Source organism: Acytostelium subglobosum (assembly GCF_000787575.1).
Source record: "Acytostelium subglobosum LB1 DNA, scaffold: scaffold20, whole genome shotgun sequence".
NCBI classification, from domain to species: Eukaryota; Evosea; class Eumycetozoa; order Acytosteliales; family Acytosteliaceae; genus Acytostelium; species Acytostelium subglobosum.
In genome coordinates this window covers 379,864-404,847 of record NW_012236513.1, presented here as the reverse complement: position 1 = coordinate 404,847, position 24,984 = coordinate 379,864, and the positions used below count along the sequence as shown (strand labels likewise).

The 24,984-nt window shown below is 44.8% G+C and overlaps 12 protein-coding genes across 12 annotated transcripts; 8 read left to right on the top strand and 4 right to left on the bottom strand.

Moving 5' to 3' along the window:
* Positions 1 to 1,638: 1,638 nt before the first annotated feature.
* SAMD00019534_089840 (hypothetical protein) lies at positions 1,639 to 1,845 on the top strand (the record flags this gene model as incomplete). Its single annotated transcript, XM_012895873.1, has 1 exon — positions 1,639 to 1,845. One exon carries the CDS (start codon positions 1,639 to 1,641, stop codon positions 1,843 to 1,845), a length of 207 nt encoding a protein of 68 aa, XP_012751327.1.
* A 550-nt stretch (positions 1,846 to 2,395) lies between these two features.
* Positions 2,396 to 3,982, top strand: SAMD00019534_089830 (hypothetical protein; the record flags this gene model as incomplete). Its single annotated transcript, XM_012895872.1, has 2 exons — positions 2,396 to 2,695; positions 3,233 to 3,982. Coding segments are annotated over 2 exons (1,050 nt in total), but the record flags the coding sequence as incomplete, so codon positions are not given.
* Positions 3,983 to 4,422: 440 nt separating this feature from the next.
* Positions 4,423 to 5,153, top strand: SAMD00019534_089820 (hypothetical protein; the record flags this gene model as incomplete). The annotated part of the gene is made up of 3 exons (XM_012895871.1): positions 4,423 to 4,779; positions 4,872 to 4,997; positions 5,079 to 5,153. Coding segments are annotated over 3 exons (558 nt in total), but the record flags the coding sequence as incomplete, so codon positions are not given.
* A 67-nt stretch (positions 5,154 to 5,220) lies between these two features.
* SAMD00019534_089810 (hypothetical protein) lies at positions 5,221 to 6,300 on the bottom strand (the record flags this gene model as incomplete). The annotated part of the gene is made up of 1 exon (XM_012895870.1): positions 5,221 to 6,300. One exon carries the CDS (start codon positions 6,298 to 6,300, stop codon positions 5,221 to 5,223), a length of 1,080 nt encoding a protein of 359 aa, XP_012751324.1.
* Positions 6,301 to 6,546: 246 nt separating this feature from the next.
* SAMD00019534_089800 (hypothetical protein) lies at positions 6,547 to 9,154 on the top strand (the record flags this gene model as incomplete). The annotated part of the gene is made up of 4 exons (XM_012895869.1): positions 6,547 to 6,768; positions 6,838 to 7,593; positions 7,660 to 7,833; positions 7,904 to 9,154. 4 exons carry the CDS (start codon positions 6,547 to 6,549, stop codon positions 9,152 to 9,154), a joined length of 2,403 nt encoding a protein of 800 aa, XP_012751323.1.
* Positions 9,155 to 9,565: 411 nt separating this feature from the next.
* On the top strand, positions 9,566 to 12,160 carry SAMD00019534_089790 (hypothetical protein; the record flags this gene model as incomplete). The annotated part of the gene is made up of 5 exons (XM_012895868.1): positions 9,566 to 9,850; positions 9,914 to 10,058; positions 10,311 to 10,806; positions 10,886 to 11,885; positions 11,972 to 12,160. Coding segments are annotated over 5 exons (2,115 nt in total), but the record flags the coding sequence as incomplete, so codon positions are not given.
* Positions 12,161 to 12,297: 137 nt separating this feature from the next.
* On the bottom strand, positions 12,298 to 13,540 carry SAMD00019534_089780 (hypothetical protein; the record flags this gene model as incomplete). Its single annotated transcript, XM_012895867.1, has 4 exons — positions 12,298 to 12,747; positions 12,821 to 13,096; positions 13,169 to 13,327; positions 13,403 to 13,540. The coding sequence occupies 4 exons, from the start codon at positions 13,538 to 13,540 to the stop codon at positions 12,298 to 12,300; spliced, it is 1,023 nt and encodes a 340-aa protein (XP_012751321.1).
* Positions 13,541 to 15,754: 2,214 nt separating this feature from the next.
* On the top strand, positions 15,755 to 17,282 carry SAMD00019534_089770 (hypothetical protein; the record flags this gene model as incomplete). Its single annotated transcript, XM_012895866.1, has 2 exons — positions 15,755 to 16,044; positions 16,118 to 17,282. The coding sequence occupies 2 exons, from the start codon at positions 15,755 to 15,757 to the stop codon at positions 17,280 to 17,282; spliced, it is 1,455 nt and encodes a 484-aa protein (XP_012751320.1).
* Positions 17,283 to 18,412: 1,130 nt separating this feature from the next.
* SAMD00019534_089760 (hypothetical protein) lies at positions 18,413 to 19,643 on the top strand (the record flags this gene model as incomplete). Its single annotated transcript, XM_012895865.1, has 5 exons — positions 18,413 to 18,426; positions 18,520 to 18,730; positions 18,830 to 19,015; positions 19,096 to 19,235; positions 19,328 to 19,643. The coding sequence occupies 5 exons, from the start codon at positions 18,413 to 18,415 to the stop codon at positions 19,641 to 19,643; spliced, it is 867 nt and encodes a 288-aa protein (XP_012751319.1).
* Positions 19,644 to 19,936: 293 nt separating this feature from the next.
* SAMD00019534_089750 (hypothetical protein) lies at positions 19,937 to 20,978 on the top strand (the record flags this gene model as incomplete). The annotated part of the gene is made up of 3 exons (XM_012895864.1): positions 19,937 to 20,074; positions 20,461 to 20,735; positions 20,831 to 20,978. Coding segments are annotated over 3 exons (561 nt in total), but the record flags the coding sequence as incomplete, so codon positions are not given.
* A 114-nt stretch (positions 20,979 to 21,092) lies between these two features.
* On the bottom strand, positions 21,093 to 22,271 carry SAMD00019534_089740 (hypothetical protein; the record flags this gene model as incomplete). Its single annotated transcript, XM_012895863.1, has 2 exons — positions 21,093 to 21,834; positions 21,943 to 22,271. Coding segments are annotated over 2 exons (1,071 nt in total), but the record flags the coding sequence as incomplete, so codon positions are not given.
* Positions 22,272 to 22,858: 587 nt separating this feature from the next.
* Positions 22,859 to 24,477, bottom strand: SAMD00019534_089730 (hypothetical protein; the record flags this gene model as incomplete). Its single annotated transcript, XM_012895862.1, has 3 exons — positions 22,859 to 23,741; positions 23,862 to 24,319; positions 24,436 to 24,477. 3 exons carry the CDS (start codon positions 24,475 to 24,477, stop codon positions 22,859 to 22,861), a joined length of 1,383 nt encoding a protein of 460 aa, XP_012751316.1.
* Positions 24,478 to 24,984: the final 507 nt, after the last annotated feature.

Below are 24,984 nucleotides of genomic sequence, written 5' to 3'. Positions count from 1 at the left end.
GCGATAATGACATACCTCGACAGCCTTGGCCAATCCTTCGATGGAAGACTCTTCTCTGCCTTTGATGATTGGGTTGGCAAACTCCTTCTTGAACTGTGCAGCACTGCCAAGTACACCTGGATTGCAAAAGTCGACCAAGGTGTGGAACTCCATCAGGTCGTTCTGTATTGGCGTGCCAGAGAGGATGATCCTGGCCTTGGACTTGATGCTGGCAATGGCCTGGGTTGTCTGAGACTCCATGTTCTTCAGGCGATGTCCCTCGTCACATACCAACAGACCACAACTCATCGTCTCGAGAATGGATGCAAACAGACGGCACTGATCGTAGCTGATGATTAACACTGGATGCACTGTGGAGGTGTTGAATTCCTCGAGCATCTCTCTTGTCTTTTTCGTCGCAGAGTCGTTGAGTGTGAAGGGCTTGATGCGCTCGCTGCCCAGCCACCGCTTGATCTCCTTCTTCCAATTGCCAATCAAGCCAGCAGGTGTGACGATGATCACCTTTCGAATATATGGTTGTCCTGAAGGGCTCTGTTTCAAAAGTGTGTACAGTGTAGTGATGGTCATCAATGTCTTTCCAAGTCCCATTTGATCGGCTAGGATGCAGCCATTGCCATGTTGATGTCTAACACCAGTAACGCATTCGTAGAGAAATTGTACACCTCTGCGCTGATGTGGACGCAGATGTGTGGACAGGAGTGGATCAACGACGACATGAATGACTGGTGTTCCATTTGAATCGACTCCAGACGCTGGAGGTGTGAACATTACAAGAGCATTGGGCGGGCATTTGGATCGTGTCGTGCGGTCAGAGTCTTTGGCGCGACCTCCTCAGCCGTGGCATTGGTGTGCTTCTTGAACTCCTTGACTTTGAATGATGATGAGGTAGTGGTTGTGCTGGTTGTTGTTGGTTCGCTTGAGGCGGGTAGTGTATCACCAATGAGCTGTTGATATTGCTTCGATGTGATTGGTTCGACCACCTCAATCTCTTTGGAGGAGAGTGTGGCTTTGAAGCCCTCCTTGATGTCTTCTCCAGAGCCAAGTGATGATGACCTTCCAATGCTCTTCTTTGTTTCGCAATCATAGAGAATTGACATCTTCTTTAATGATGAGAATGATAAGACGCCATCCATATATGTCTTGTGTTTCTTGGAGGATACAGCACACCACATAACCTTGAAGTATACTTCGTCATCGACTATATCATCTTTATCATTGCTTGATGTTGTCTCTTTTTCCTTCTCCTTCTCTTTATCCTTTTTTGAAACTGTTGTTGTAGTCTTTGTTGTTGATGTTGATGGCTTTACTGTTGCCGCTACCTTTGACTTGGGCAAAGTTGACGCGGCGGCAACTGCTGGAGATGCTTGTTTGTCTGGGGCCTCAATACCAATGAGTTGTTGATACTCTTTAAGAGTGATTGATTCAACAATCTCAATGTCTTTGGATGAGAGTGTAGACTTGAAGCCATCTTTTATGTCGCCGGGTGCCAGAGTAGTTGTCTTTCCAATTGGTTTCTTTGTCTCGCAGTCATAGAGAGTGCTCAGTTTCTTTGCTGGTGACACTGTCAATACACCATCCATGTATGTCTTATGTTTCTTTGATGAAGCATTACACCACATCACTCTATAATAGAGTTCAATGTCTTCGTCGCCTCCCTTTGATATCGACGATGTAGTCTTTTGGTCATTGTATACTGGTGCACTCGTTACCTTGAGTGCTGAATCATCACGTTTCTTTGTTGTTAAAGGTGCAGCCTTTGTTGTAGTTGTAGGTGCCAATGACTTTGACTTTGTCGTTGTTGTAGTTGTTGATGCATTGTCGGTCGTGGTTGATGGTGATTTATAAGGTGATACAAACTTCTTCATTGATTGTGGTGTCGCCTTGTCGTCGAGTCGTCGTATGGTAATGTGTTGTTCAAGTTCGCAAGAATGAATGAAAGTTCAACTTGAACAACATGATATTAGTCGTCCAAAAGATGTGAACTGAATGTATTATTCTGAGAAGTGAGTTTTGATTGAATAACTGGGGTACAAGTATTCTAATAATCGATCGAGAGATGAATTGGACTGAATTACCAGATTTGAGTGTGAAAGTGGGACTTGAATGCAGGTGGGCTTGCTTTGCCCTGGACAGGTTGGACCTACAAAGTGTTGTTGTTTGAAAAGGACAGGTTTGACTCCTAAAGTTGTAATCATCATCATCATCACTCTACTCTACTCTATTAACTCTAACTAACCAACCACATCTTATTATTATTATATTTTATTGTTGTTGTGAGCCTTTAGACTTTACACGAATAGTTTGTTGGTTGTTGTATTATTATTATTATCATTAATTATTTACTTGTATATATTTAAGTTACATTAAAGTAAACAATAACAATAGAACGAGTTGAGTTGAACAAACAACAACAACAACACAATCAACAACAACAACAACAATAACACACCAAACACACAATCATCGAGTGATATGTGAGAGCACATTGTTGATACAGTCGTGTGTGGATAACCATCAATCAATCAATCAATCAATAAGTCACAATATAACTTCAACTTATCATTCATCCCATCACTTCTTTCATCTTATCAAACCTATCATCTCATCATCCCATCAACTCATCATCCCTATCATCATCCTCACAACAAACTTTAATGTTGTGTTGTCGGAGAATAGAGGAGAGAGTAAGAGTGATTGACACACGCACCAAGTCAATCGGGTTGGCAAACTCCAACTCTATAGAACAAACAAGTGATAGATAGAGATAGATAGATTGATAGATAGATAGATTGATAGATAGTTAATAATTACATATACTACGAGAAAAGATAAAGAAAGATAACATAAAGATATGGGCTGTGGACCATCACTATCTAGGAGTAGGAAACAGGATACAGCTGCGCCAAAGCAGACAAAGCATGCGCAGCAGCAGCAACAGCAGCAACATGGCGAGACCGAGGGCAACTTCAAGCTGGTGCACAGTACCAACTTGTCGAATAGTAACAAGAGCAATCTGGTCGCAGAGTCTCACAACAATCTGGGCGCAGCAGCGGTGCCGCCGCCGCACAACCATGACAACCACACAACCACGACCACCACCACAACGACGGGCGGAAGCTCAGGCAACTTGGCCTCCAACATTGTATCGAGCACCGGAGGCAACAACAGCAACCTGAACATCACGCCAACGACCTCGTTGCTGCAGGCCAACAAGGATGGCTCGGTGCTGGCGATGGCTGGCAGCGACACACACACAGACCACAAACGCACGTCGATCAGTGTCAACAGCGGAACGCCAACAGGCAGTGGCCTACTGAGGTTGAGTCAGGGAGGCCAGCCCAGACAGTCCCTGAGTGGTAGCTTCGGGGCCATGGACGCAGGGGCCAAGGCCGCCCTGAAGACCTCCAACAACTCTGGGTCAAAGTTGCAGCCACAGACTCAGCAGTCTCTGCCGCAGCAGCAACAACAACAGAGTATTGTACCCAATGGCAAGGGTAATGCACAAGCATCGAGTGCCTATGACAATGTAACAAATAGCAACAACATCAATAACAAACCTGTAGAAATCAAACCAACAACAACACCATCATCACCAATCACAACACAACCAATCAACAACCCAGCGCAGCAACAACAACAGGCTGGTCCACCCACCAGTGCTGTTGCCAACAATGCAGCTTTCCCAGGCGCCGGATCAGTTCTAAAGAATGGAATATGGTACGCCGAGTCAGAGCTTGCCGAGGAGAACTTTGTCTGGGCGCCCAAGTACTGGACGGTGGATCGCATTGGCAAATGGGTCGATGACATCGAGTTCACCGAGAGTCAGACCACAGCCACCGGCGCAGTCAGTCCATCAACATCATCAACATCTATTAACAATACCGTATCATCATCATCAACGCAGACTCAACTACAACAACAACATAGTACAAATACAACATCAACAAAGCCAACATCAAGTACACACTTTATAGATAAAGATTAAAGACCATTACCATGGCCATGAAGTAATGGACATGGTGGATCGATCAAACAAACAATCAATCAATCATTCCACTCCTTTGACCAGGTTGTTGACTTGACCCTTGTGGACCCTTTTTTTGTAACTCATCTCCCAACTTTGAGCGCGTGTGACTTTGAAGAGTGGATGGATGGGGTTCTTCTTCAAAGTGTGTGTGAGGTTGTGAAGGATTGTAGAGTGTGATGCTCAATCATTCATTCATCAATCATCATAATAAATAATACATGTGATATATATGTTGTATATGTAGCAAGCAGTAACAGGTATCATTCAATCAATCAATCAATCAAACAAACAAGACGACGTTGCAAGTTCAATATCATTCAATATCAAACAAGCACAGACATTTCAATTCAAAGTTCATTCAATCAATCAATCATTCAAAGAATAAGACAAGATAAGAAAAGATGGGAGCGTCAATGTCAATGTTTGCAAAGCTGTGGAACAAGATGTTCAATAATGCAGAGTACAAGGTGATTATTATCGGATTGAACGCAGCGGGAAAGACGACGACGCTCTATAAGCTACTGTTGGACGAGGTGGTGTCGACGACGCCCACCGTAGGCAGCAACCTCGAGGAGTTTGTATATAGGAACATTAGGCTGCTGATGTGGGATCTGGGCGGGCAAGACCTGTTGCGAAGCACGTGGAACCAGTACTACATGAACACCCAGGCTGTAATATTAGTGATCGACAGTACCGACAGGGTGCGTGTGCCTCTCATCAAAGAAGAACTATTTAAAATGCTCTCTCATGAGGTATGTCTCGTCTTCATCATCATCTACTCTACTCCACTCTCACGAGACCATGACTAACCATGCCCGTCGACGTGACCATCTCTTTTGAACAGAACTTGAAGAAGTCGATTATATTGTTGTTCGCGAACAAGCAGGACTTGAAAGGAGCCATGTCGGCAACAGAGTTGACAAACTTATTGTCTTTGCACACGATAAAGGATCACGCTTGGCATATTCAGGTATGTTATGATGGACACTCACTCTATCAATCAATCAATCAATCAATCAACTAACTAACATCAATCAATCAATCATATTAGGCATGTTGTGCATTGACAGGTGATGGACTGGAGCAAGGAATGGATTGGCTCGTGTCCAACATCAACAAGGGATAAATAAAGACGAGTACGACACTTCTGGATAACAAAGCTATAACTACAACTACAAACATACAATGTTTATTTATACAACGACGTTGGGTTCGACCTTATCATAGAGATCACCATCAAACATATATCTCTGGAGATAGGGACGAACAACCGTGCGGAAGTCCTGGCTGGTTTGGTTGTGTGGCGAATCCTCTTTGGTGAGATGGGGCACGATCACGATGTGTTGACACTTGCCAATGTGATGCGTGTTCTTGCCCCATGGATTGATCACCGTGTCCTCCATCTTGACAAAGTTCAGCACCTGGATTCCAGTGTCCACATAGTCATCGGGCGAGATGAAGTAGGCTGGACACATGGCAATGATGCGCAGACGACTGAGCAGGTCGACTCGACCAGCCTGTATAATCAAACGGATGGCGGCGTTTGTGTGTGCCGCGCCCTCGGATACGCCAACCTGCAGGAAGTGCTTACCCGGGTTGGCGTCCAAATAGTCGATCCATTGCTGTGCCACTAGGTAGGAGGTCTTGGTGTAGCTGCCTCCATTGACGGCGGCCATGCGCAACACATCCTGGACGAAGCCGCCAAAGTCGTCGGTGGCGGACTTCTGATGAGTGGAGTGATATACGCAATGCACATTGTTTCCGTCGGCCAGACTGTCGGACAGCCATAGCATGTCCCATCCAGCATGTTCCAGATTGCTGATACCCATGCCATTGACCAATCCAATGTAGCCAGTGATGGGATCTTGTCCTTGGCGCTCGCCTCGCGATAAGTATTGTGAACCCAGTCCACCTTCGCCAAACTTGAATGATAGACACTTGAGTGGGAACAGACCAGCGATGCCTAGATGGCCCAGTCGATGCATGGCGTTTGCCAGACGATGTGTGTCTGTGAAGACGTTGTCCTGGCCCCAATGAGCGCCTGTGATTGAGGGGTCGGTCATCTTGCCCAACTCCCATACCTTGTAATATACTTCATTCTTCTGCTTTGGTGTCAATGTTTCGAACAATCCTTTGAGTGCTTCATTGTTGATGTATTGCTTGTCGACCTGTGTCACAGCCAAGTACAAAGTAGACTGTTTATCACATCTTTTTGCGACGTGATGCACTGAGCTTGAGAATGTATCCTTTATTCTTTCAAACACTTGGACCATATGTTATTATATCTTTATCTATATCTATCTGTTTCATCCTACATTGAATGGTCATTCATTCATTCATTCATTGGTTGAGTGAGTGAGTGACTCATAATGATAAAGTGGTTGACTACCCAATTTGGAAGTAATACCGAACCATCACTTAATTTATGGGACAGTCTTTGAAAGTAAAGTGGTTCGCTCCCTCATCCATTCAACCAATCATTCAATCCAAAAGGATATATATATATATGTACAGATACAATGAGTGAACAAGATAGTAATAGTAGTTTAAGAAGTATAGTGATCAATCACTTGGATAAGAAGCATCAGGTTGATATTGATCTGACTTCAACTATTGAGGACTTGAGAGCTGTTATCTATTCATTGACATTGGTACCGCCACAGAATCAGAAGATCCTAGGACTTGTAAAGGGATCAATACTCAAAGATGACGCCGTACTGAGGGACATGGATATTAAGAATGTATGTGTCATTCATTAGCCAGGACTTGGACTTGGATATTGAGGTCACAATGGCTAACACATCATACAGGGCCAGAAGGTCATTGTGATGGGCAAGGCAGAGGATGCTGAACCGACACCTCAAGTGCCACCCGCTACCTCAACCTCAACCTCCACCTCAATACAACAAGTAGCAACTCCAGCTGCTCAAGCTCAAGTGCCCGCCACAGTCATAGCTCAACCTCAATCACATGTACTACAACCTGCTCAGTTCATTGAGTTTGGAGTATGGATGTCTGAATGCTCAAGGATATATGTTGGTAGAGAGGCCATTGCCCAGCCTGCGTTCAGGGATGTACTCACTGGAAACACAATATGTTATGCTTGTTCAACAACATGCTTTGCTGGAGGAATCGTTCCAGCACCACAACAATCTCCATTCTATTGCCGTTGCTGTGAGATACCCGATCGATGTCTGTTCAAGGAGCGTGCAGATTCAATTACCAACCTCGCCACTCAGTCCAAAGACTCCATGCTAAAAGATCTGTCCATTCAGCTACTACAACAACAACGCCAGCATATGGCAGCATCACTATCCGTTAGTCCTCAGCAGCAACAACAGCAACAACGTGTCAAGGATATACTGGGGAGTAACTATCGCTCTATTATGAACTATGAGCATGTACCACTACAACAAAAGGCAATGGCATTGGTGCCCAAGACCATCCTATTCAACCGCAAGGGTGAGCCCATCGAGAAGGGCGAGGACCAGATCCGCGAGTTGCTCAGCTGGTTCAAGGCCACTTTCTTCAAATGGGTCGATTGTCCACCTTGTGATCATTGTAATGTAAGTGTGGAAAAGTCATGTGCCATGACTTGTTTGATTGACTGACTGACTTACTACTTGATCAAGAGTCCAACCAGCCTTGTTGGCACATCTCAACCATCGAATGAAGAACAACTTTACAAGGCTGGACGCACTGAGCTCTACAAGTGTCCAAGCCAGCACAACACAAGATTCCCTCGATTCAACGATCCAGGCAAGTTACTCGAGACCAGACGTGGAAGATGTGGAGAATGGGCCAATGTATGTTTGATTGAATGATTGATCGATTGAATGAATGACGCACTCACTTAACATCTTACTGGATGTCTAGACATTCACATTGTTCTGTCGAGCACTTGGATACAGATCGCGATACATCTTGGACTTGACTGATCATGTGTGGACAGAGGTGTGGAGCGACAAGGATAAGAGATGGATACATTGTGATAGTTGTGAACCAGTGTACGATAGGCCACTGACGTACGAGTCGGGCTGGGGCAAGAAGTTGACCTATGTGTTCGCATTCGAGGTGGACGGTGTGTTTGATGTCACGAGACGTTACACCACCAAGATGAATGAGTTGATGACACGAAGGACAATGGTGGACGAGTCATGGCTACAACAATTCATACAGGAGCTCAATCAAAAGATGCGTGCCCCATTCACTCAAGAGCGAAGGAGTCATTTGGAGCTTCGCGAGCAGGCTGAGTTGATGGAGTTGGCTCAGAGTCAGAACAGGAGCACTGCGGGCAGCGACCTAATGCCTCGCCAGTCTGGATCAACCGAGTGGCGATCCGAACGTGGAGAGATGGGACAAGGCCTAACCGGTCTGTCCATGTCCGCGCCTGGCAGGCCACTCCATGTCCAAACAACCGTTGAAAAGGGAGCACCACCTGCCGTCGGCACATTGATTTACAAGTTTGAACAGGGCCAGGTAGTGCAGTCAAGACTGCGCCTACTCGGAAGCTGCAAGGCACTGACGGACAGGATCGAACTGACCCCAAAGATGAATGATCAGTTGGGTGCATTCTGGCTGCGCGAGAAACAGAACATCGCAAATGGATTCGTGTGCAGGATACGCTTTGTCATTGGCACGTCTGGCGCCGATGGCATGGCCTTCGTCGTTCAGAACCACAGCGAGGACATCATGGGCAAGTCTGGCTGCGGCCTCGGCTACGATGGCATTGAGAACTCACTTGCCGTCGAGTTTGACACATACTCCTCAGTAGACCAATGCAACGATCCCAATGGCAACCACATCTCCATTCATTGCAATGGCGAGAAGAAGAACTCCAGTCATCATCGCTACTCGCTGGCACATTGCACACCCGTTGGCAACATCTCGATGAGTGATGGCAAGGTGCACCACGTGGTCATCGTCTACAATGGCACGGCCAAGACCATGTCAGTCTGGTACGACACGTACTTTGTGCTGACTAATGTGTCTGTGGACCTCACCCAACTCCTTGACCTACCCGGTGGCCAGGCATGGATTGGCATGACTGCTGCCACTGGTGGCCTATGTCAGAGTCATCATATACTTGGCTTCGAGTTTGGGTCATTGGACCAAATGAATGAGTGAGATGGATAATAAACTATGATCCCAGTAGGTAGACTTAGAGAATGATTATATGTCTGAGGTGCCATTCAATGATGAGAAAATGGATTCCTATGCTTCATACAGGTAGTGTCAATTACAATCAATCAATCAATCAAGCAATCAATAAATATAAATATACATACATATTTTCTTTACTTTTATTATTATTATTATCCAGTTATTTTCCACTTTGAGAAGGTTCAAATGAACAAACAAACACCCATTCTTTCATTACCCTCTCAATAATAATAATACGTAATTGTGATATTTGTATTTAATTATATACGATTGTTCGTTAGAGTTAGGTTGAGTCGTAGATAAAGTACACACAGATATATATAGCAGTGGCTTCTCCTATCAGCTTCAATTTAAAGAAAAGACCTCTAGGTATGTTTGATTGACGACGTCAACATCAAAGACAACGACAACGACAACGACAACAATGTGACTCACACATTTATGTACATAGATATGGCCTCAAAGAATGGTTGGGATGATGTCGATGATGAAGATATCAACAACGATAACAACAACAACAATAATAACAACAATAACAACAATAGTAATGGCCCACTAGAGGAAGATATACCAAAGGGAATGTGCACAGAGTGTACAGACCAACCTGCATCAATTCACTGTGAGCAGTGCGATGATGACCTCTGCGAGGTCTGTGGCTTGGTATGTTTGATTACATCTCAACTCTCGATGACGCTTCTAACATCAATCAATCAAACAAACTAGTCATTGCATCGAAAGGGAATGAGAAAGAGTCACACTTATATAGACCTTGCGACATCGTTACAGAAGAGCTTTGCCATTGCAGCTGGTCTGCTTAATCACAGGCCATCGGTAGCCTCTTCGTCCGCTGCCAGTGAACATATACATAGTAGGTACAACCATTATACGCATCATCATGTCGGTGTGACACGAATGAATGTCTTGGGCGCTGTCCAATTGTCACATGTTGTTGCGCCGTCACCAACTACTACACAACAACAACAACACCAGCATCATAATAATGGACAGGTCGTACAACTCCCAGACCATAGCGCCAACAGCAGTAGTAGTAGTAGTAGTAGTAGTAGCAATAGTAGTACGACGAATACTAATAATAATATAATATATAATCATAATCAAGGTGCGCCAATTGGTCTGGGAGTTGTAGAACTTGGATTGGGTCATCCTCCCGCAGTGCATCCATCAAGCGATCAACCTCAAGCATCAGACAGTACTATGAATGAAGACAACGACAGCAACAACAACAACAACAATCGCGACGAGAACAACAACAACAATAACAATGGCAATGGCAATGGCAATCATTCAAACTCAAAGATGATGATTATGTCACCTGGTGATGAGATGGATATTGAAGAACTAGAACATCATATTAGACTAGTGTGTAATAATAGCAAACAAGCTTCCAAGATACCATTCGCGGTGCGTGCCAAGTGTATCCCAGTGCGACTCAATGTCAAGGAGAGGAACTATCTGCGTCTGCTCGAGTCGGCGCTTCACGTATCAGAGTACACCGACCAAATCGATATCCGCATCAACTACAGTGCCAAGACCACCCGCATGAAGAAGCTCATCCATCAGATATGTGACATCCTTACAGGACTACTAGTCGCCAAGTAAGTCAAAGTCAACGAGGGATGCAGAGATAACATACACTCGCGGACTAACTAACACCAATCAATCAATCAATCATAGTGACTTCAAGAGTGGACGAGAACTATTGAGCTCACATGAACTGAAGGAGAATGAGGAGTTCTTCCAGATGGTGTTTGAGATTGGCAGACGACACAAGATTATGAACCCATCAAAGATGAGATCAGAGTATGGAAAGATGATTCATTTGCTACAGGATTCAAACAAGAGTGAGATTCGCTCAGCCATTGGAATGACATTGGTCACCGATCTGAAGACTGTGTACAAGACACTGGAGAGATGTGATGGTCTCGCACTGCTGGACGACCCTCTGCTCGACTTTGCCACAAGGGAGATCACACTATATGGCAAGACACGCGATGCCATCCATCATGAGACCACCCTAAAGGACAAGGCCATCAAGGCACTCTCCAACAAGTATAGATCAGAGACACTGTCCTCCGACACGATCCAACAGTGCATCTATTCGATCGGTGACAACAACTCGTTCCTGAGGGACAACCGCGACCCCGTCAGCAAGATGCTCAAATACCTCGACACCTACTTTGACCCAGAGAAGGAGGACTCGCACTTCTCGCTAAAGATTTCGTTTGGCCAGGAAGGCGCGCGCCTCAGCCACTCACACAGCAGACAGTGCATCTACGTCTACCAGTCGCTAGTTCTTTGGAAGAAGATCCTGAACGACATGTTCAAGCTCTGGTATCTGGCAGAGACGGATCTGCTGCGCGGCGCCGATTACCGTCTGTCCGAAACTGGACAGGGTCTGAACCGTATGCAGTATGCACCCAAGATCTCTGCCGAGATGGGCAGGATACTCCAGTCGGCACAGATCAAGGTTGGCTCTGGCTGGGTCGGCTCAACCGTCGTCCACATGGGCGATCACAACGTGCCCAATGCATTGACATTCATCGACAAGTACACTCAAGTGTCTCGCATCCTCAATCCCATCGTAACGACACTGGAATACATCGAGCGACAGCAAGAGCCACATCTATTGGACCTCATCAACAATCACTTCCATGGCAAGAGATTCTTGATGATGGTATGTATCATCGACAGCCATTGGACATGGGCTTTCCTTTGCTCCTCACTCACTCATTCACTAACTCATTCGTTCAATCAATCTAGTGTATTCTGACCGACTTCTTCAGGCATGGATTCGATGGAAGTGGCGCAGACAACAGCTTCGACGCAGGATCATGTATTGATGGCAGATTGACATCATGTTGGAACTGGTGCTCCAAGATCGAAAAGAAAGGCTATTATCCAATCTTCTTGCTCGCTGGCTTCAATGGATTCGATGGCAGTTTCAATTAAGTTGATTAAACTCATCGTCTTGTTATGCTAGTCTATTACACAACTCGAGTAGTCTAAGGTGTTACAGTGCAGGGTGCAAGATAGATGCAATGCAGTGAAGGGAGTTGCAGTGCGTACACACGTTGCTATTACATTGTTTAATGGTCTTGGCTTGGCAACACTATCTGTGTCTTGCCATCGTATGGCTTGACCAACAGCTCAGAGAATATAGAGAGTGATGGCACTCCTCTGATCTCAGCCTTCAACAGTGGCATCTTTGTCACGTGGAAGTCCATGTAGAGGTCGGCCATCTGGTCGAGATACTTCTGCTGCATCTTTCTTCTTGCTAGACAGAGTCCACAATCAATCTCTGGATAGACAATCTGGTTGACGATGATGTTCTGTACGTCCATGTCCAACTTTGTTAGTTGTTGGATGAGTCTCTCGGTCTCGTAGAGTGAGAGGAACTCGGGGATGCAGACTGGAACAAAGGTGGTCATGTCAGGGTTCTTGAACTGTACATTGACTTCCTCAATAGTCTTCTTCAATGATGTAATTCTATTCTGGATTTGATCTGGTGTCTGAGTAGTTCCAACTACGTTACCAATCTGATTGTTGGTAATTGATTGATTGATTGTCAGTGAGTGAGTGTCGTTTCATCTAGATGTGACCAACACTTACAGTTGAGAAGATACCAGATAGGTTACCATCCATGAACTTGGCAATACCCTTGTCCAAGAGTGATGGAATGGATAGGAGACGAAGAGTGTGACCTGTTGGTGCTGTGTCGAATACAATGACAGAGAACTCCATGCTTTGAACAAGCTTCATCACCTCGGAGAAACTCATTGCCTCATCGATACCAGGGATAGACATGGCAATCTCTGAAAAGTTGAACATATCCTTCTGCTTGTCCATGAACTCTGGTGCATCTTGATCTGGAGTTGGGTCGATTTCCTGTTATGTTGTATGACCGATGATCGGTGTTAGAATGTATCGTCGATGATTGATTGATAGATTGTCCCATACCATGCAATGCAAGTTCTTGAAGCCATTGACAAGAGATGGATGCTTAGTGAACTTCTGACCAAACGCATCGCTCAGGTTGTGAGCGGGATCTGTGGATATGAGCAACACTGAATCTCTGACCTTGGCAAGCTGAATAGCAAGACTGCAACTAGTAGTAGTCTGTTGTTGAAACATTCATTCAGCAAGTTAGTAAGTAAACAACAATGCTCGTGTAATTGTGTGTCTTCGCCTTACCTTTCCTACACCACCCTTTCCTCCAACGAATATCCACTTCAAACTCTGTTGATCGAGCAAGTTCTGAATTGATGGAGCGTACTCATCAATGCCAATATCACCTCCTGGTGCTGCTGTTGAAGTTGTTGATGTAGACATTATCTATCTGGGTATGTATATAGGTTTATGTTTATGTTTGTATGTATGTATGAATAATGATAATGAATTTGAATGTGTGTGAACTTACTCAAGAATGTCGTTGAAACGCAAATATCAATGAAATTTCGTTGGAATTATATAAATCAGTGAAACAATGATGAAATTGACTATGATTATACCCTGTCGAATCACCAAAGAATACTTGGTCTGTCCCAAGGTAATTGCCAAAGCTTACTATGTTCGGTCCATAGAAATAGCCAAAGTATTCTTTCGTAGATGACAATATGATCGCCAATGCTTGTGTAAGTATACTTTGGAAAGTGCAAAAGTACTCCCAACTCCCAAAGTAATAGCCAAAATAAACCTTGGTCAATAGACAAGGTATACCTGGGGACGACCAGAGTAATGGCCTTGGTAATTGCCTTGGTAGTAGCAATATTAACCAAAGTAATTGACAAAGTATACTTTGGTAAGTGCAAGAGAAATCCCCAAACTTTGGTAGGTACGTGTATTCTGATTTACATTCTATGGTATGTAAAGGAATGTTGGACAGATCAGAAGTTATTGATAGAAGAGAGTGTGTGGCTACATGGCGAACAAACAATCTCAATGAGCACACTATCACATCCACAAATAAATGTTGGTCAAGGGGAGGGATCTGGCCTCTGATTAGTCAATATGGTTAATCAATTGTCACCATGCTTATAAGTATGTGATTGATATAGAGTGAATGAATCAGTGAGAAGAAGAGATATGAAAATAATGATGAACTTGACAACAGGAGGATTCAGATCTGTGACATAAATGACATGACCCGACACGACATTTGCCACCTCGGCCTGACATTGTTGTCCAGGACGGGGACCAAAGTTGAGGAGAAACGAACCAGATACAAGTTTGGAAATAACCGGTGACTGACATACTGACAGGCTGACATACTGGTTAGTTGGTTGGTCAGTCAGTTGATTGATTTGTTACGTGTTGATGTCAGCGATGATGTGATTGGCTTGTCATTGTCAATCAAGAGACCCAGACCTGGGTTTTCAGAACTGATCAACTCACACACACAGTTTTGCAAACAGTTACTTTGTTTGGGACCCGCGTGAAACTTGCCATACTGGTGTGTATGATGTTTATGTTAGCGTGAAACCAGACATTAATCCAGCCGATCGTGATGTGCATCCCAGGAGAAAGTACGTTCCTATCATTTCATTTTGCCCATTGTTAGTGGACCATGAGACAGGGAGAGTGAATGAAAAAATGAAATTAAATAAATAAATTCGTGTCGACCAAAAGTGGGCAGGTGCAAGGTATTTGAATGGAAGATGGATGAGCTCACTACCCAGGCCCAGGCTCGCTCACCTTTGAAATCAAGGTTAAAAAATAGAAAGGTCTGTGTGGGATTGAGAAAAGATTGTGAGGTGGTGTGTGACTTGTTTGTTTCAAGCTCACAGCATACTTGTGCCCAGTGTTGCTCACTCAAAGACTCACTCCAAGCACCTTCTTTGCCTCACCCACAGCCAATCCATCCGTTCATCCAACACCTATTTGTTAGTGTGCTTGTTGTTGTTGTTGTCCATCACCCACCTCACATCACTTCTTATTTCTCCTTACTCAACTTATTCATTCCAACTTCATCTATCTCTATCTCTCCATACAATACATTACAATCAATCAATCAATCAAGTCAGTCAAATAGTCAGTCAGTCAACCAGTGTGCACCACTTCATAATCAAACATACAACATACAATAATATATAATGTAAGTTCGCAAATATGTTTGATGTTGATTGAATGTGATTGATTGTCTTTGTGTCTTGTGTGTGCTGATGTGTGTTGTCGGTTGGTTGGTTGTTTGCGCGACCATCAACGACAAAGTTTGTGTTGTTTCCCCCAGGCAGCCAATTCATTCAATCTTTCCCCCAGACTGACTGGCTGGACTGGATGAATGAATTAATTAGACCCTGGTTGGGTTTACCCCAACCCCCAGGAGTCATCGCGACACCCTTTACAACATTAATAATAACATATATACTAACACACAATCCTCCTTACCACTCTATTCTACTTCTAAATTAATTAATTTATTCTTTCTCCATCCATTCGTTCATTCATCATTATTATTACTACTTATACATATATACATACATAATATATTATTACTATATAATAATGATGACACTGATACCAGATAATAATAATTATAATAATATAATGGGATTCGAACAATTTGGAGTTGATAGTGATTTCTCTATCAACAGTGCATCATCTGCACAATTATATCCACAGCAGCAACAGCAGCAACAACAACATGGATCAATTATGGATTCTCTACCATATTCATTCGTTCAACAGCAGCAGCAACAGCAACAGCAGCAACAGCAGTCAGCACCAGCACCTCAATTTGAGAATGCAACAGATCTCAAGAGATGTCTAAGATGCACAAAGATATACTATCACATGGATTCATTCAATAATCAAGCTTGCTCATTCCATAGAGACAAGTATGTCATGTGCCTCACTCATCAATCACATGGACAATGACACTAACACATCTAATCAATTAATCAAATATAGTTATATCAAGACTGAAGAGAGATGGCTATGCTGCAACAGAATTGGAAGAGAGGCATCACCATGCTTCAGCACTTATCATCAGGAGGATGAGAACACTACACAGATCCTTCGTTCAATGACTGTTGCCAAGCCAGAGGTGGTTCAGAACAGCCCACTGTTCCAGAATCTAAACTTTGGCTACGTTGGCGCCGAGAAGATCTTGTACGAGGGCGTCATGAAGAAGCAGGGCAAGCGTCTGGGCTTCTGGGAGCGTCGTCGCTTCCGTCTCACATTTGGCACACTGATCAACTATCACGACGAGTCGGACAAGGTCGTGCACCGTGTCTTCCAACTGGGCGACATTGCCATCTCGTTCAAGCGCATGAACACTGACGAGGGCGATCGCATCTGTCTGATCATCAACGATGGCCAGCGCAACCACAACCTGTACTCGCCCGTCGCCGACCAGACCGAGGCGTGGATCGACTGTCTGCACACACAGAAGAAGTTCTTTCTGCAGTCCAAGTCCAACCAGAAACTGTTGCAGACCTCCGGCTCTGGATTTCAGACACTATCACTCTCTCCACCGAATCCTCATCAATTCCTGTTGCACTACCCTTCTCTGAACCCCAATGCCAACATCAATGCCAACAACAACAACAATGCCAACAATGCCAACTTTTACTCTGGAGAGTCTGTGGCGCAGCAGCCACCTCATCAGCAGTCGGGTGTGGCGGCACAACAGCCATTCCCAATCATCAACAACTACTTCCCACAGCCGCCTCAGATCATTGACGGCGTGATCACCAGCACCAGTGGCGACAATGTCCAATGGATTCATCACAGCGTGCAGAGCAGCGACACGCTGGCTGGTCTGGCCATCCGATACAACACCACGATCGATGTGATCAAGCGCACCAACTTGATCAAGAACGACACGTGCATCACTCATCAGACACTGCTCATCCCCGTGTCGGGCAACATCAACCTGTCCACGCAGGCTCCCACCCCCATGACGGAGGAGCAGCAGCGCAGGAAGATGATCCAGTTGCTATCAGTGTCTGAGGGCATCTCCAAGGAGGAGTCGCGATCCTATCTCTCCAACAACGACTGGGACATCAAGCGCGCCATCAAGGAGCTCAAGGATGACCTGGACTGGGAGTCCCAGCATCCATTTGTACAATAGATCGTCGTCTGTCATCGTCCAACCTACCAACCAACCAACCATCAGCCAGTCAGTCAGTCGGTCAGTCAGTCAATCAGTCAGTCAATCAGCCAGTGAACCATTTATTTCGATCGAACAGTTAATAACTGTTGTCGACCAATATCCAGGTTCTGGCTTGATGTCATCTCGAGATCCAGTTTGGAACAAGTGTCCCAGTGTTCACCGCCCGTGTGGTGTCACCGTGGACAATCATTCCACAAGTCTCATCGCCATCGCCATCATCATTTCCAAGTAGTCGACAAGTTCATCCGAGAACATACATAACATACATTCATTCATTCAACCAACTCACCTTCCTACCTTACACCTTCTCTCCATCTCCATCTCCATTTCAATTCAAACCATATACGACACCATAAATGCTAAAGTTTGTAACATTGGTATATATAATCCACTTGTTCCATCCTTTGTGCTCATAGTGTATGTTGTTGATTCCCATCCTACCCTATCCCTTCCTCCTCCTACTCCTCCCAACCTCCCTCCCTCCCTCCATCCCCAACCTCTCCCCAAACCCATCCATAATTATGTGATTGAATAAACCTTCTGCTCCATCTACATCCATCCATACATCCTCCATCCTCCGTCCATCTATCTATTTATCTTGAGTCTCTTGAACATCAACATTTACCAAACATGATTGTCCACGCGTCTTAACTTTAATCTACTCGATTATTGATGGTAGTTACGTGTAGTAATATTATATGTAATAATAGTTATAGTAATAGTAGTAAAGGTAATAGTGATAATCATTGAATAGATGTGATTAACATTGTGAACCTTTAACCATTCCAACATTCAACGAACAGTCTTTGACTTCAACCAACCCTGGGAGCTTCACGACTAGTGTTTGAACGGAACTCCCCACCACCATCTGTTGTCTCTTTTCTTTTTTTTCAGAGCTGGTGATGATGTTGACTTCATCCTCATCAGTACCTGTTCATTCATTCATTCAGTTAAATTACATTACATTACATACGCACTCTCTCTCTCTCTATCCTTTGAACATACATACATCAACACTACAATAACACAATGGACTTGTAAGCGATATATACAGAGATGAGAAAGTGATTGATTGATTGATTGATTGAATGATTGAATGGTTGTTTGTGATGATTGATTGAGTGTGATGATTGAATGAGCGACACTGATGAACAACGAAATGATTGACATGACATGACATATACAACCAATATAGACAAAGTACAGCAAACACAACTACTTCGATTATAGGTACACCGATTCAGCAACAACATGGTGGATCAACACAACAGGCGAATGCTGCTCCTAATGGAGGTGCAGTACATCCTTTGGCCAACAGCTTCTTCTTCTTCTACATGCCAAAGAGGCCCAAGAACACTTCCGATTATCTCAACGATCTCCAGATGATAACTGGTCCAGTCAACACTGTAAGGGATCATTCATTCCATTCATTCAATCATTCAAAGCAATCAATGCACTATCTGACACGAGCATCAACTCAACATTCGCTACAAACACATACATAGGTGGAGACGTTTTGGTCATACTACAGTCATATGATCAGACCCGTGGACGAGTTCTCCACGCTCAGCGACATATATTTATTCAAGGAGGGCATCAGACCCGTCTGGGAAGACCCAGAGAATCAGAATGGCGGCAAGTTCGTCATCAAGGTCAGAAGGAACTTCACGTCCAAGTGGTGGGAGGACCTGGTATGTTGATTGCTTTGCTTGTCACATGCTCACATGACACTCAGTTGACTAACACTATTGCTCGTTTGAACCAACAACAGTTGTTGGCCTTTGTTGGTGAACAAATCGAAGGCGGTGACTCGATCAACGGCATCGTCATATCATTTAGGTCAGCAGACAACAGTTTGATTGGAATATGGAATAAGGATTGCAATGACGATGAGTCAAAAGAAAAGATAGCGTAGGTATCACTTCAATCAATCGATCAATCATTCAATCGATCAATCATACTCACTCGCAGCTCGCACCTCCCACTCGCATAACAACAAACAGCGCCAGTCTTCGCAACTTGTTCCGAATCGAAAAGGTGGACTACAAGCCACATCACTATCGCATGCGCGATGGTACCAAGGAGGCCGGCGACGAAACTTTGACTAATGGTCATGGAGGCCTTAGCTCGTCACTGGATATGGCCGATGCCTCTGGCGCAGCCTTCCTCAAGCAGCATCAATCGGCGGCAGGAACAGCAACAACCAATGTTGTTGTTGGCTCGCTTCAACAATCACCTCAACACAACTTGTATAGCTTGTACCAAACAACAACTCCATCTTCCACTACCACAGCATTAAACAGAGGTGGCGACGTGTAGTTAGTTACTTAACGAGTATCCCCCATTGGTATAATTGAGTGATTGATTGAATCATCGACTGTGACAGTCACGTCAGTCAATCAATCAATCTACTTCTACTTCTTCATCTTTGGTCAATCAAATGATTGACTTTGTAAAGTCCCAAAATCGAGAAAAAGGGTCATTTGGCGCTCTGACATTCAATCCCAAACGTGTGATTCATGAACTTAATCATCGTGTTCATTCATTCTATACTTTCCCAATTATTTGTTTGTTCATAGATAGAGATAATATATATTTATACATATACATAGATAGACATGTCATCAAAGAAGAATGATTTGAAGATTGACGAGAGAGTGTTGCAATATAAAGCACAGCTATATGAGCAGGCTTTGGAGCATCTCAAGGTTACCATCCCTCAGAGGATCATAGATTACCAGAAGCTTGCAGTATGTTGATGATCAATAGACTACATTCATTCATTATCATACATACTCGCTCCAACACATACTTATAATCACATCACATTCACAGACTACATTGGAAAACGAGTCCATCTTTGTTGACTCTAGCAGTGATTCGGTTGCCATTGATAAGAAGAGAAAGATTGGAAACAGTACACATACATCAATGTCAATTGAGGAACTATCAAAGACGAACGCAGTATGTTGAACGCACTCACGCATGATCATTAATCAAAAGCAAAGTGCTATCTGATCAGAACACATTGTCACTCACACATACCATCTACAACCAATCAATCAATCAACCCATCCATCCATCCTCTGACTTGGCCTTCCCTGCTACTCGCTCTCTCCATTGTCCATACATACAGCACATCTTGCAATCTCACAACACATTGAAGAAGCACTATGTCGATCTGATTGAAACATTCTCTGTCATTCGTTGCTGGATCTCGTTGAATGTTCCAAGAATCGAGGATGGAAACAACTTTGGCGTCGATATCCAAGAGGAGATGATTGGCACTCTCACCAAGTTGGAGGACATCTACACCACTCTGCTGGAGCAGTCAGAAAACTACTTTATCCATCGCGCCAACACCATCAAGAAGGCGCTCAAGCATCGCGATATCGATGACTTTAAGCAAGCGTAAGCAGGACACTCTTGCCTGGCAATGGCATGCCCTTGTCCTGGTACTTTGTTCAATCAATCATTTACTTACCTATTCCTTGTCATTCATTTAGGATTATACAACAAGATGAGAAGGAGCTGATCAGGTTCCGCTTCTCCTACCACGACCTCGCCAACAACTACGCCACAACATACTCGACGATCATCAAGAACTTCCAGAAGTTGGAGGCTCCAAGACCAACATCATCAGCAATAAATATGTTGTAGAATGGAAGGTAGTTGATATATTATATAACATTTCCATAAAATGATCACAATGAGATTGAACGAATGATTGAATGATTGACTACACTATACTATCTCCTTTATTGTTTACTTCTTTCCGAAATGCTCCAAGATGTTGACCTTCTTGGAGAACTCATCGGACTTCTTGCCAGAGATGGTACCCTGGAGGAGCTTGTTGATACGGGCGAGCTCGGTGGCAACGAAGGCCTCAGTCTTCTGGATGGACTCCATAACCTTGACGTAGAACTTGCCCTCTGGCTTGACGTCAGCGGCGAGAGTCTCGACGATCTTCTTGGCCTCGGCGATGATCTCAGTGCGGGCAGTCTTGGCTCCCTCAACAAACTTGGTGACGAGGGCATCGAGGGCCTCAATGCGGCCGGCGGCTGGGAGCAACTTGCCTCCCTTGACACGCTGAGTGCCGGCGTTCTTGTTGATGAAGCTGACAAAGGTCTCGACATCACGGCCCTGCTCGTACTTCTCGCCAGCCTTGTTACCCTTGGGGAAGAACTTGATGGTTGGGTAACCGGTGACCTCGTACTTCTGGCACTGCTCCTTGTTGGCGTCACAGTCAATCTTGGCAATGACGACGTTGGCATCGTTGGCAAAGGTGTTGGCAAGGATCTCGTAGTCTGGGGCGAGCTTCTTGCAGTGTCCACACCATGGGGCGTAGAACTCAACCAACACGTCCTTCTTGGCGTCGAGAACGACCTGGTCAAAGTTGGCTGGGGTCAAGTCAACAACGTTGGATGGGGCCTTCTTGACCTTGGCGTTGGTGCCAGCGTTGTTGTTGATGAAGGTAACGATCTCATCGACTGATCTCATACCGTTGTAGCTATAAGTTTGATTGATCGATGTTGATTGATTGAGTTGATTGATTGAAAGTGTTAATGACATGTTTCAAACTAATCAATCAATCATTCTTGTTGTTCGTTATACATACTCCTTTGGCTCAGTTGACTTGGCAAAGACCTTGAGGGTTGGGTAACCAGAGACGTCGTACTTGGCACAGAGATCCTTGTGGACGTCACAGTCGAGCTTGGCGACGGCGACAGACTTGCTTCCGGCAAAGGTGTCGGCGATGATCTCGTAGTCTGGGGCGAGCTTCTTGCAGTGTCCACACCATGGAGCGTAGAACTTGACAAAGACAGTCTTGGTTCCATCGACAACAGTGTCAAAGTTCTCTGGTGACAAAACGATAACGTTGCCATCGGCGGCAACCATGGCCACCAAAACAGCGACGAAAGCTGAAATCAACAATAATCTGTTCATTTTATATGTATATGTATGTTTATGTATAATTTGATAATGATTGAATGAATGAATGAATTGATTGAATGAAGTTGACCAAATACATAATGGAGATGGAGTGAAGTGAAGTTAAAAATCCATTTTGGAATAAAAATTAAAATTAATTCAGTGATGACTCACCCCTTTGATGACATACTTGTTGTTGTTGGCAAGTGAGAGTTGGTGTGTTTCGCCGTTTGACTCTTTGGTTTGGTTTCCTTTGTTGTGTGTGTTGGAATGAATGAATGAGGGTAAGGGTTAGGGTTAGGGTTGTCGAGTCAGCCAACTAACGACACATGACAATATGGATGGATGAGCTAATAGACAAGCTTCCAACGAACCAACAAATTCCATTTCAAGATCGATGGTGCTTGGACATGTGTGCTTGAGAAGGGAAGTATACATCTGGATTGGGGTTGAATGTGTGTGAGTGTGATTGGGGAGTCATCATTTGGAATGAACGGAAAGAATGAATGTTTCCGGAAGGTACATCCATTGTTGACTATCCACTGGATACCAGAAGTATTGAAGTTGTTTGATGAGAGCTCGACATTTGGAGTGAGGAGAGTTTATTGCTGCTGGTTGACATGGTTGGCAATCCACTCGGTGGTGACGGACTTGGGTCTCTCGATTGGGTGGCCGAGAGCACGATCCCAGACCAAGGAGGACAGGACACCGATGGCACGGGAAACTCCAAAGAGGACGGTGTAGTATGAGTGCTCCTTCATTCCGTAGTACTGCAACAAGATGCCAGAGTGGGCGTCGACGTTGGGCCATGGGTTCTTGGTCTTGCCCTGCTTGGTGAGCACGGGTGGCACGACCTCGTACACCTGGCTGACCAGCTTGAACAGTGGGTCGTTGGGCAGATGCTTCAAGGCAAACTCACGCTGGCATGTGTAACGTGGGTCGGTCTTTCTGAGGACGGCGTGGCCGAAGCCTGGGACGACGCGACCGGCGTTCAATCCCTCCCAGACGAGCTCAGCGAGCTTCTCGTTGGAGACCTCTCCCTCGCCAATCTTCTTCTTGAGGTCGAGGGTCCAGGTGAGCACCTCCTGGTTGGCCAGACCGTGGAGTGGACCGGCCAGACCACACATACCGGCGGCGTACGAGAGGTATGGGTCGGAGAGGGCAGAGCCGACCAAGTGAGTGGTGTGTGCGCTGACGTTGCCTCCCTCGTGGTCAGTGTGGATGGTGAGGTACAGTCTCATCAACTCGTCAAACTCCTTGGAGTTGTAGCCGAGCAGACGGTTGAAGTTGGCCGACCAGTCGAGGCTTGGGTCGATGGCGCCCATCTTGCCATCCTTGTATGTGCAGCGATAGATGAGAGCGGCAATCTCTGGAAGCTTGGCAATGATGTCCAAAGAGTCCTCCAAAGTAGAGTCCCAGTACTGATCCTTCTTGACACCCTTGTGGTAAGAGGCAGCGAATTTAGAGTTGGTCTGGAGAGCCAAGCTGTTTGATTATAGTCGCGTGAGTGTACGATGTGATGATGATGATGATGATGATGATGACGATGTTAGTGATCGAGTTTGATTGAATGATTGAGACCCTCGAAGGATGATGAATACATACATGGCAGCACCAAGCTGTGACATTGGATGCATGTCCTTTGGGAAGTTCTTGATCATGTTGACGACAAAGGTTGGGAGACCAGCACGCTTGGCAAGATCCTTGGAGAGATTCTGAACCTGGGAGGTGGTTGGGATCTCACCAGTGAGCAGCAACCAAAGGATACCCTCTGGAAGTGGCTCCTCGCCGCCTGGGGCCTTGGGGAGCTTAGCCTGGCACTCTGGGATGGTGAATCCACGGAAACGGATTCCCTCCTCTGCGTCGAGCGACGAGGTCTCAGTGACCAACGACTTGACCGATCTCATACCACCGTAGGCTTGAGCAACAGTGCATGTTCCAATGATCTTCTCACCATGCTCCTCCTTGAGCTTCTTGACCTGTGCGATCTTGCCTGGGATGATCTGGGTGAGTCTCTCCTTCAAAGTTGGCTCAACAGCTGATGAGAAGCTTCTTGCGAAGGCCTAAATATTTGATTGATTGATTGATTGATTGATTGATCGTATAATTGAGTCAGATAATTGATTATCCAAGTTCTTCCTGTTTTGATCGATCAATCAATTCAATTGAATGAACATACTCTGTTGAGAGAAATGCTTTGTCTAATGGCAGTTGAGAACATTATTATATTATGTATGTGAATGAAGAGATATTTAATAAATACAACAATGAAGCAAACAATCAATGAAATGAATGGAATGAATGAATGAGTGAGTGATGGACGTAGAGTGGATGTGGAGCAAGAGAGTGACGACAAAATGTGATGTGTGCGGGAGGAATGAGGACAGACAGAGAGAGAACATGCACCTTGTGAAGTCATCGATGTCGCCCAACTTGTGTGTATTTTTTTTAAACTTACTTGTGGGGGACCACCATACATAGAGCACACAGTTCATGACATAATTTTTGTTTCACTTGATCCCGCTTGTCCCTTTATGAGATAATTGAAATGAAATTTCCCACTGGTGAGGAAGTTCCCTTCTTTGGTCATGCGCAGATCTCTCTTCATGTCGACGCGATGTGTTGTTGCTCGCGGTGCCAGTTACCTTCGCGCTCCCAACAACTCTACTTGTCGCGACCTCTAGTTCTATTTGAGCTACTTTCCTCGATTCAATTGAATAATCACTCA